The 11,029-nt window shown below is 42.1% G+C and overlaps 1 protein-coding gene across 1 annotated transcript; it reads left to right on the forward strand.

Moving 5' to 3' along the window:
* The first annotated feature begins 2,056 nt into the window (after window positions 1-2,056).
* On the forward strand, window positions 2,057-8,650 carry Tmem52b (transmembrane protein 52B). The gene is made up of 5 exons (XM_021191658.1): window positions 2,057-2,614; window positions 3,672-3,715; window positions 5,467-5,505; window positions 6,005-6,171; window positions 6,602-8,650. The coding sequence occupies exons 1-5, from the start codon at window positions 2,549-2,551 to the stop codon at window positions 6,844-6,846; spliced, it is 561 nt and encodes a 186-aa protein (XP_021047317.1). The 5' UTR covers window positions 2,057-2,548; the 3' UTR covers window positions 6,847-8,650.
* Window positions 8,651-11,029: the final 2,379 nt, after the last annotated feature.

Below are 11,029 nucleotides of genomic sequence, written 5' to 3' on the forward strand. Positions count from 1 at the left end.
TATGGGATAAAAAAGAAATGGTAGTGGTAATTCTGAAAAAAGAAAACAACAAGGGAGTCATTAACTGAAGCCTGTGGTGTTCAGGCCTGCTGCGAAGCTCTAGGGCAAGAAAGACGATTGCAATCATGTGGCCAGAAACTGCCATGGGGGAAATTCAAAGTAATTGGGAAACCTGTTCATGCAGGTGAAGGCTGGTGCGGGTGAGAAAAGAAATGGCCTGGTTAGCATGGGGAACTGTTCAGGAGAAAAAAAAAAGACTATTAGAAAGATATATTGTCATCTAGAAAGGACTGGTAGAAAGACAGAATAGGCATAGTGGACATTAATGATCCTGCATATTGAGAGGAACCACCACATGTAAGATAGAGCTAAATTAAAAGTATCTTAACTAATATCAAATATTTGCTATCACACCTGAAATATACATCATAAAGATTCCTTTATTTTGTTATTTATCTGTATGAGTACTTTGCTTTTTGTTATTTATCTGTATGAGTATATATGCTCACTACCCCACATTCCTAATTCCCATGGAGGACAGAAGATGGCATGAGATTCCTCTGGGACTGGAGTTACAGTTCATGAGTCACTATGTGGATATTGATAACCAGGGTGCTTTTCATATCAAATTGAACTTAGCTGACAGAGACATGAAATGCCTTGTCCAAGGTCCCATAACAAACATGGGGTCAAGCAAGTGACTGGATCAAGACGCTGAGCTATGATCTTAACCCATGATGGTTTACTGTCTTTCCCACAAGAAAAGAAAAAAAGGGTGTGGGGGGGGGGGCATTCATGAATTTTTCCATTACATGGTGTTTGAATAAAAATATCCCACACAAGATGCCTCCTTGCTCCCTATCTCCTTTTGCTGAAGCAACAGCTGATGCTAGTTCAGGGATCATTTATTATGCTCCTCTGAAGAAGGAGGTGCAGTAAGATCCAGGCCTAGTGAAAGGCTGTAACGCAAGTCTCCTGCTCGCCAGTCCTCGAGGATGCCTTCTGTCTCACAGAGTTTTCTATTGAAATTTGGGAAGACTTGGAGAGAGCAACACTGTACCAGAGAGTTCTCTCACTGTTTGCTCACCTTAGCTGAGAACAGGAAATTGTTTGCATTCACCAATTCCCACATCATATCATCACGGTATGATCACATGGTGTGTGGGGCCTTGAGTGAGATGGAATCCACCCCACAAAATCCCTCACCAGGACCCAGCCTGCAGCCTCTCCTCAGCAATTAGAAAGCAGCTGAGATATAACTTTGTTCAGTCTTGTGGAACAGACATGTCACTTTGCACCAAAACTGAATATTCTTACTTAGTACTTTGGGCTGTGTAAAAGATTCCTCCTTAAATGTCGGTCATTTTTATGGCATTCACTGGCTCTGGACAATATTTTCCTTTATAGCCATTTTATATCCTTTCCATGTGGTGTGCTTATTTTTAAATAAGTACTAAGTAAGAACATTCGGTGTTGGTTCACAGGGACATGTCTGTTTCACAAGACTGAACAAAATTATATTTCAGTTTTAAGTTTTGTTTTATTGTTGATAATATGTGTTTTTAGATGGAGGTCTTGCTGTTTCCTAGGGTAGTCTCTCTTTCCTCAACTAGACCCAAATGATCCTCCTGTCTCAGCCTCCTCAGGAGATGGAACAATTGTATGCACTGAGCCTGGTTCTCCAGTGGCAACATCACAACACTGCTTTGAGAGAAGCATGGGCAGAAGGAATGAGAGAGAGAGAGAGAGAGAGAGAGAGAGAGAGAGAGAGAGAGAGAGAGAGAGAGAGAGAGAGAAACAGAGAGTTAACTTGGAAAATGGTATTAAAACTATGCCTGTGTGTCTGAAACTGAAGCAGGAGGCTGAGACCATTGTTAGCACCTGGCACTTCTAGTTTTGAAACCCACTACCTATTCTAAAGTAGGGCTAGCTTTTTAGCTCATTTAGACTCCCTTAGTCCTGCTGAGTGGCTGCAATAAATGACCCAGAACCAGCAGGGTTGATTATCAACACAGTGAGGGGAGAGTTTCAAGGAGTAAGAAGGAGGATGCCAATCACATGGAAAGAGGGTGGAGAGAGATTGGCAGAGTGACTTTCAGACTTCAGTGGTCATCCAGGAGCCAAGAGTGTGTAACTAGTTTCCTGATGAACACAAGAACACATCTGGTCACTCACAATCTGCCTTTGACCTATTTCAGGTCCAAGTCTCTCATTATAGACTGAGGAAAAAAAATATCTAACTCAGAGGACAAATGTGCTCTTCTTGAATGCTGTTTAATAGGGGCAGAGGATGAACGATTAAATACACAGGAAAGTTTGATTGAAGAAAGGAAGTGGAGAGGAAGCCAATGTGGAGACCATGTGAAGAGAACTCAGGAGAAGGAAACTAAAAGGGAAAAGGAAACCGTAAAATATAAAGCCAACGGGAACAAGGAGAGGGAGATTGATCTATTGCCGAGAAAAGTTCTCTTCAGGAATTCTTCACCACCAAGTTCCGGAGCATGGAAAGGATACAGCAGATGCAGCTGGTGTGACCTTTCTGAACCAGATGTTCAGCCTAATGACAGCCTGGGCCCAGGTGCTGATGGCCTCTGGCCTGGTTTATTTCATCCAGGTGTGTTCAATTGTGAAACAGCAGGAAGAAACTTTCCTTTGCTTATTGCTTTAGCTATGCTGGCTCTAAGAGGAAATGGATGGAGGAAAAACTGATATAGAACCTAGAAGGGAGTGAGAAAAGAGTACCATGGTGTTCTTTTAGTAATAGGGGGTTTCAGAGATGTGTGTGTGTGTGCATGTGTGTGTGTGTGTGTGTGTGTGTGTGTGTGTGTGACTGATGCTCATGGAAAGAGGGAGAGAAATTAGGACAATCAGAGATAGTACATGTTATACTCAGCTTGAATGGGGGTTGGGGGGGCAGGGATTACCCAGTGAGTTCCCAGTACCATGGGTCTCTTTAATCATATTTTAAACAGTTTTTTTGTGAGTCACCCATTAGCTGAAAAAAGGGTCAGTATAGTGAGGGATTCTGGACAAGTACCAGGGCCAAGTTCACAAAGCTAGGAAGTCTAGCTGAGCAGACACTGCAGAAACTAGGCTGTATCACATTCCTGCGCTGGTGGCAGGCTGTCTGCTTTGCTTCCCACAAAAGTTAACCAATATATAAAAGTACATTTTCTTATGTGTTCTCTTGGTTTCTGCATTTCCTTTTCTTCTTTACCCTTCTTTCTTTGTAATATCTCCCCCATTGCTCTTCTTGTGTAGCGAGATACTGATGTGGCGAAGGCTGAAAGTGAATAGCACCGGGGCTAGAATTCAATTCTCAACAGGGCAGGGACAAGGAAGACAACCACAATGTCCCAGGGGATGAGTCAGGAGACTTCTAGGGTGACAAACTGACACAAAGGGCTATTCATAATTCCCTAAGGAAGGATGCTTAGCTATGGCCTGAGCCATACAGAAGATCCCTGATCTTCCAGGAACTTCTGCCTCACAAGATGTAGTCATCAGTCAAAGGAATGACCAATGTCTCAGGCCAGGACAGACCAATCCTATGGCCTGTCCTCATCTTTACAAGTAGGTCTGACAGGGCGCAGCCATGGTGGGTAGTTGCTAGGCGGCTGAGAACTGCAGGTGTAACCATTTCCATGTCTGAGATTATATCCTTCCCACAGCTTCCTGGGGCCAGGAGTGAGGAGAACTGTGTCAACACTGAACAGTAAGTATCTGAGAATTCACGCTAGGAGTAGAGACAGACCAAGTGACAACACCCAAACATAGGCTAAAATGTCAGCAGAGAGCGCCGACTTCCTTTTTAACTTCAATGGACACCACCTACCATCATAGACATGTGTGTCATTCCAAATGCTCAGAATAACCCTACTGGGAGTGCTTTTTTTTTTTTTTTCCTCAAACCAGTCTTCTCATCAACACAACACAATTAATTTAAATACATGTAGTCAGAGAGTCCTGCAAAAGGCTTCCTTAGCTGTGGTTTCCAGTGACTCATCAGGGCAGACTGGGTTCAACAGCCAGTCATTGGCTTATCTGTTTGGATGATTTCCACAGCAGCATGCCCACTTCAAATCCAAAAGCAATGTCTGGTTTCAAGTAAGGACAGACAATAACAATCCTGTTTGCACGGAAGGAAAACACACATTCTGCTATAGAATCATTTCCCTGAATCCAGTTCTATCAGATGTGAGGAAAATTAAGTAATTAGGCTCATCTTGATTACTTGGCATGAGTATATCTGATACTGGCTAGATGACATGGAGAATTCAGATGTCTTTTGCCATTTGGAGTCTAAGGTAGAAGTGAAAGGATCTGAACAAGTGACAAAATGTGAGAAGTAAGCTGATACATTGTTTCAGGGAAAAAACAAAAAACAAAAAAACTTCATTTTCTCTAGAAGAGTGACCAAATATGGAATGCAGAAATGATACATTGTTTCAGGGAAAATACAAACTGCATTTTCTTTGGAACAGTGACCAAGGATGAAATGTAGAAATGGGTCTCAATATATATTTAATAGAGAGCATCTATTTTATTATTTTAATGAAAAAAAAAAAAAACTGGTACATCTTTAAAGAAACACGCATTCCTCTGCCTATCCCCGACTTGCGGTTTTAGTCTCGCCCACACAGTCTTCCTTGTGAAGCCAGGCAGCCTCTCCCTTTTCTCCTTTCCTGTTTGGTCTCAGCAGATGTACCCATCAGTTTTGAGTTTAGATGTGAAAGTGTAGGCCCTTTCTAGGGGGAGGATGTTGCAAGAACTTGTGAAATATAAATTACAAATATGACTTCTTTCATGCCTTCAACTGAAACTTTCCTGATGTGTACATTGACCTCACATGCATTTGAATTTGATGCCCATGTCTGTTTTCAAAGCCACTCGTTATACATTTGTATGCCTACTTCTTGAGAATCTCAGCAGCTTATAATAGTCATGGGGACATCTTCTTTTCCTTTTCTATTTTATCAACTTGAAAATAATTAGGTTTCATTACATAGTTTTTCAAACAAAAGTCGTGGTAGCTGTTTCTCTTCTCCTCCTCTCCATTCTCAGACCCCATTCCCTTAATTTTTTTCATGGCCACTCTTCTTAATTAAAATTTTTAGTGACTATAATAATGCTTTGCACAATAATGCCACCTGCCTTATAAAACTCGATTCAGCTTGTTACATTGGACTTTTTCAAAAGTAATTCTTAGCTGGACATAGTAGTACATGTCTTTAATCCCAGCACTAAGGAGGCAGAGGCAGGTGGAACTCTGAGTTCAAGACCAGTCTGGTGTAGATAGTAAAGTTCCAGGCCAGCAAGGTTACAACATGAGACCTTTCTCAAAAAAAAAAAAAAAAAGAGTAGGTCTTGATGTTTTTAAATTATAGCGTGGTATTAAATATAACAACATGATTATTGCAGCTTGTACTATTTTCTTAATATAAGAACTTCATTCTTTGTCCACAGTTGCCTGACTACTGACTGGGTGCATCTCTGGTATATATGGTAAGTTTGAAATATATAACACCCTCAAAGAGACTTCATTTATTATGTGATTTTTTTTTTTAAAAAGGTTTCCATATGCTGGCTCTTAGTGTGAATAAGAAACATAGCTATATTTCACAGTAAAGTTTCCTTAGTTCACCTCTAGCCTATGTGACAATACACCACGGTTTCCTATTTCAATACAGTCTCTTCAGTCAACATCAAAAGATTTTAGTGCCTCTCCCCAGAATGTGCTTAAGAAACACTTCTGCACAGTGAAGTAAGAAGCAGCCCCTTCAAACTATCTTCAGTGTTGTTTGCTCTTCTGACTGGCATAGTCTTGCTGAAAAAAAAGCAATAACTGATATATGCAAAATGAAACCCTCCCGATTGAAGCCTTATTAGTGTTCTCTAAAAGAAGAACAATGATCAACGATCGTGATTGGAAATTAAAGTATAGTTATGCCAGAGCTGGGAAGCCAGTTGACCACAGCTTGGATTTGCGGGTGGGCTCTTGCAGGTTACTGGTGGCAGTTGGTGCACTGCTTCTCCTGTGTGGCCTGACTTCAGTGTGCTTCCGCTGCTGCCTGAGCCGTCCAGAAAATGGGGAAGATGGGGCCCCGCCGCCTTATGAAGTGACTGTCATTGCTTTTGACCACGACAGCACTCTCCAGAGCACCATTACATGTGAGTGTACTCAGAACACTAAGATAGGGGGTCAGGTTTGAAGATGTACTGAAAGGTTTGGAGGTGAATGTAGGGCAACCTGCCAACTAGCATTGTGTTTGGGAACTCGGTGTTGGGTGTGGTTTTCATTTCCAGAATGTGGTGACCTGGGCTATCACTGATGCCTGAATTCTCAAGGCTTTTTTGCTTGTTTGTTTTTGTTGTTGCTTGTTTGTTTTGGCTTTTTTGGCTGACGATGAATTGACGAACAAAGTAAAATATTGGAACCAAAGTTCTTTGAAGGATTTTTGTGAAGTTTGTCAGAGGTCACAGCAACGAGTTTGAACAGTGAAAGACAAAGAGACTTTAGGTGTGATGTAGATCTCTCGCATTTGAGGATATCACCTTTGGGTGTGATCAAACTCTACACCAACTCTGTCTTCCTTTACAGCTCTGCAGTCCGTGTTTGGCCCTGCAGCTCGGAGAATCCTGGCAGTGGCTCATGCACACAGCTCCTTGGGCCAGCTGCCTTCCTCTGTGGACACACTCCCAGGCTACGAGGAAGCTCTTCGCATGAGCCGCTTCACAGTGGCAAGGTGTGGGCAGAAAGCTCCTGATTTACCCTCCGTCCCAGAGGAAAAGCAGCTGCCTCACACAGGGAAGCAATCTCCAGGGACAGAACCCCCATCGCACTGATGGGGATACTGATGCTATTCCTGATATTCAAAGCATCATCAGATCTGGAAAGATCCCAAGATACATGAAATGTTTTCTTTTAGACCATCCAGAAAGGCTCAGGATGCCACCTAGACATTTTCAGTGAACAAGGTGGGGTCTCACTCTTCATTCACAACAACATGCTTTTTCTGATACACACATTTCTAATTGAGTTCTAACTCGTTATTCAAAGTTCAAAGCTTGCGACTCACCTTTAGCTATATTGATCACTACCAAAGCATCAAGGTATCTTGAATTCCTTCAACTATAGCATGCATATAAAGTTTCTTTAACCCTACAATCCTGCAAATTGCTCTTCCCTCTGCTTGACTGTGGTAATCATGAAGGGAAACACACTTTGTGCACAGCCACTACCATCAGTGCACCAAATCCATGCACCTTTCCTTTTAGGGAACAACCACCATTATGCTGAACAACCTGGTACACCATAGAATCCCCACCTGGACTTGCAGATTGCCCAGCCCGGGGTGCTGATATGAGTGAGAGACTATACTACAGTATGTGCCACATGTCAAAAACCTTTCTATCAGTTTAGTCTTACCCATAAGAGTGAAACATTGTATAGAGTACAGAAGTGGTCCTAGCAACTTTTCAGTGCTTTGTCCTGCACACACACACACACACACACACACACACACACTTTTTAGGCTCTGAAAAAAAGCATTCCTCTGCTTCTTTCCTTCTTGTTCTCAGGATGGAAAGCCTTCACCATGTCAAGTCTAGAGTGACTCAACCTGGCTCTTGAGGTGGATCTTGCTGCCACCTAATGGAACAATAATTAAAAATTCACTCACTCCGTTGAGGTCTGTGCTCCTTTCCAATTCTCAGTGCTATCCTAACTAAGCCTGGATCTTCTTCTGATGGCATATACCATCAAAAGCGAGTGCCAAGCTATCCTGGTGATGTACCATCCTCCACACTACTGTCATTACTTACCATCAAAGCAGTGAGATGTATTCTGGAAAAAAAAACTGCTTAGTTACTCAAATCCTGGAATAATCATTTTCTCCTTTGTAAATTAGACATCATTGTGCACATCCAAGAACACATATACCCCAGGCACGATTTGTAAAACATTCCGTGTGTCACGTGTTATTCTTCCTGTTGTCATCTGCTCTTCAGTGGCCTGTGGTAACTTCACTGAGCATTATGTTCTGGTTTGTCCTTTTGCCCGTCTGCTGTGTTATTGTAAAACCATAGCTAAAGTGCCTTTATTTTATCAATAAAAATGTCTTGATTGAGATAAACAGAAAAACAAAACAAAACAAACAACAACAACAAACACCTAAGGATTCCTATGAACACACTTTGCAGAGAAAACTGTTTTGTACGTGACTAACTGGGGTGCCCTGGGGAGATGATTAGATGGGGGGGGCTGATTAGTGCTGCACCTCATTAAATACTTTCTTGCAATGTTCACTGAAGCCCTGAGGGAAAAGCACTGTAAGTGAGTGTGATCTGCTAGTGATTAGAACTCCTGAATCACAGATCAGAGTGCCTGGGCAAGCTGGTGAGCATACGTTGTTAGCATAGGTTTTACTTTACCACCACCAAGAAAGTCATTCTGCATTCCACAAAATCGGCTTCACTTTCTTCACCTTCAATTACTCATCTTTTCTTTTGAGATGGTACTTTGATATATATACTAGGGCAGTCTCCCAGTTTCTATGATGCCAAGACTTGCCTTGACCTACCAATTTCCTGCCTAACTCTGACTCTTTTATTATTATTATTATTAAATTATTTTATTTATTTACATTCCAAATGTTGCCCCCTTCTAGAGTTCTTTGCCCTATCTCCCTCCCCTTTGGTTCTGAGAGTGTTTCCCCCCCCCCATCCCCACCTCATCCTCCACCTGCATCCCCCTTCCTGGGGTATCAAGTCTCTATAGGATTAGATGCATGCATCCTTTCCCACTGAGGCCAGACAAGGAAGTCCTCTGTTACATATGTGCCTGGGGGCCATGGATCAGCCTATGTATGCTCTTTGGTAGGTGGCTTAGTCTCTGGGAGCTCTGAGGGGTCCAGTTAGTTGATGCTGTTTTCTTTCTATGCAGTTGCCATCCCCTTCAACTCCTTCAATCCTTCCCCAAACTCTTTGATAGGGGCCCTGACCTCAGTCCAATGATTGGTTGTAAATATCTGTATCTGTCTCAGTCAGCTACTGGTAGAACCTCTTGGAGGGCAGCCATGCTAGGCTCCCATTTGCAAGCACAACATGTTATCAGTAATACGGTCAGAATTTTGTGCCTGCCCATGGGATGGATCCCAATTTGGGCAGGTCACTGGATGGCCTTTCCTTCAGTCTCTGTTCCATTTTTGTCCTTGCATTTCTTTTAGACAGAAACAATCCTGGGTCAAAAGTCTTGAAGGTAGATGGGTGGCCCCATCCCTCCACTGTGGGCCCTGTCTAATTTTTGGAGGTGATCTCTTCAGGTTATATCTCCCACCATTGAGCATTTTGGCTAAGAGTTCTGTGAGCTTCTCACATCTCAGGTCTCTGGGACTGTCTAGAGATTGAAGACTTCCCCCTGTCCCCCTCATCCCCTGCAGCTGCATATGTCCATTCATTCTCCTGGCCCTCTGGACTTCTCTTCTGCCTCCCCCTATACCTGTTCCTGCTCCCCCATACCCTTCCTCTCCCCTCTCCCATCCAGGTCCCTACCTCCCTCTGCCTCCAGAGATTAATTTGTTCCCCTTTCTAAGTGGGATTGAAGTATCCTCACTTGGGCCTTTCTTCTTGCTAAACTTCATATGGTCCTTGAGTTGTATCATGGGTATTCTGCACTTTGCTGGAAACAACCCAGATGTCTCTCGACTGAAGAATGGATACAGAAGATTACACAGTGGAACACCATTCAGCTATTAAAAACGAGGACATCATGAATTTTGCAGGCAAATGAATGGAACTAGAAAATATTCTGAGCAAGGTAACCCAGACCCAAAAGGACATGCAGCCATTGATAAGTGGATACTAATTTTCCCTCTCAAGATCAAGGATTAAGAGCTCACATAACAGAAGTGTGACACTATGCTCCATCCAACGTATTGACTTTTCATTGTTCAAGATGATACTGGCTTGAAAAAGTTAGGTGGCAGATGGATATTAAAAATCCTGTAACTTCTTTCTCTGCTCAATCTAAGACATGTTAGAATCCTCAGTCAATGTTCATCGCTGTTTTCAAGTTCTTACTCCCTTCTTAAATGGCTTCATACTAATTTTTTAAATCTCAAGTCTTGGTTCAGTGAAATAACATGATTTCATCCCAATGCCTATGCTTTGAATGATGCTAGAGAAAGATCTCACAGCTCCACTCATCCAAAGTAGGTTCACAGTCTTCAATCTCTCTTGGGACAGCTAACATTAATTCCATATTTACTATGCCTACTGCTGTATTCCTTTTGGAACATATTCAGATTACTGTCTCTCTTCTTAATGCATACTCCACTGTCAATCCACTATGTCTAGGCAGGCTCTTGCCTTGGTTAGGAGTAGGAATGAAATTCATATGTAACTTTATATCCCACTACCCCAACCATCTATATATCTGTTCCTATTCCCTTTTCTGCTTATTACCATTGAAACTAGTGTGCTTTCTCCTCCCTAGTAACACTACCACTAATAGTTAATGGTGCTTTATGTGGCATTAGTTCAACAGGATCTTTTAAAGCAAGAAGGATCATTTAAGGAATACCATGCCAAGAATAGCAAAGAGCCAGCCAGAGAAGAAGCTGTAAGATGGACAGTTTGATTTTCATCTCTCACTTAAAAAAAAAAAAAAAGGTTGAGGACTGATCTCACCAAGTTGACTAAGTTAACCTTAGATTTACTCTGTAGGTCAGGCAGGCCTTAAACATACACTCTCTAGCTTCATCCTCTCAAATAGCTGGGATTATGGATCTATACATCCCTGCCTCACTTACATTATATTATTTTGCATCATTAAGGAAATTGGTGATTTATATTTTTCTTCAGGTCTTTGGTGATTACAGTGTGACTTTCCTGAAGGCCTAGGCACAATAAGAGCCCATGTTAAAGTCTTAAGATGCTGGAGTCTAAATGATATCAGATGATGTCAGCTATATTTAGACACTCAGAAATGGAAGGAGCCTGTTTACTCTGCTGCCTTTCTTGATTTTTT

This window comes from Mus pahari, chromosome 2 (assembly GCF_900095145.1).
Source record: "Mus pahari chromosome 2, PAHARI_EIJ_v1.1, whole genome shotgun sequence".
NCBI classification, from domain to species: Eukaryota; Metazoa; Chordata; class Mammalia; order Rodentia; family Muridae; genus Mus; species Mus pahari.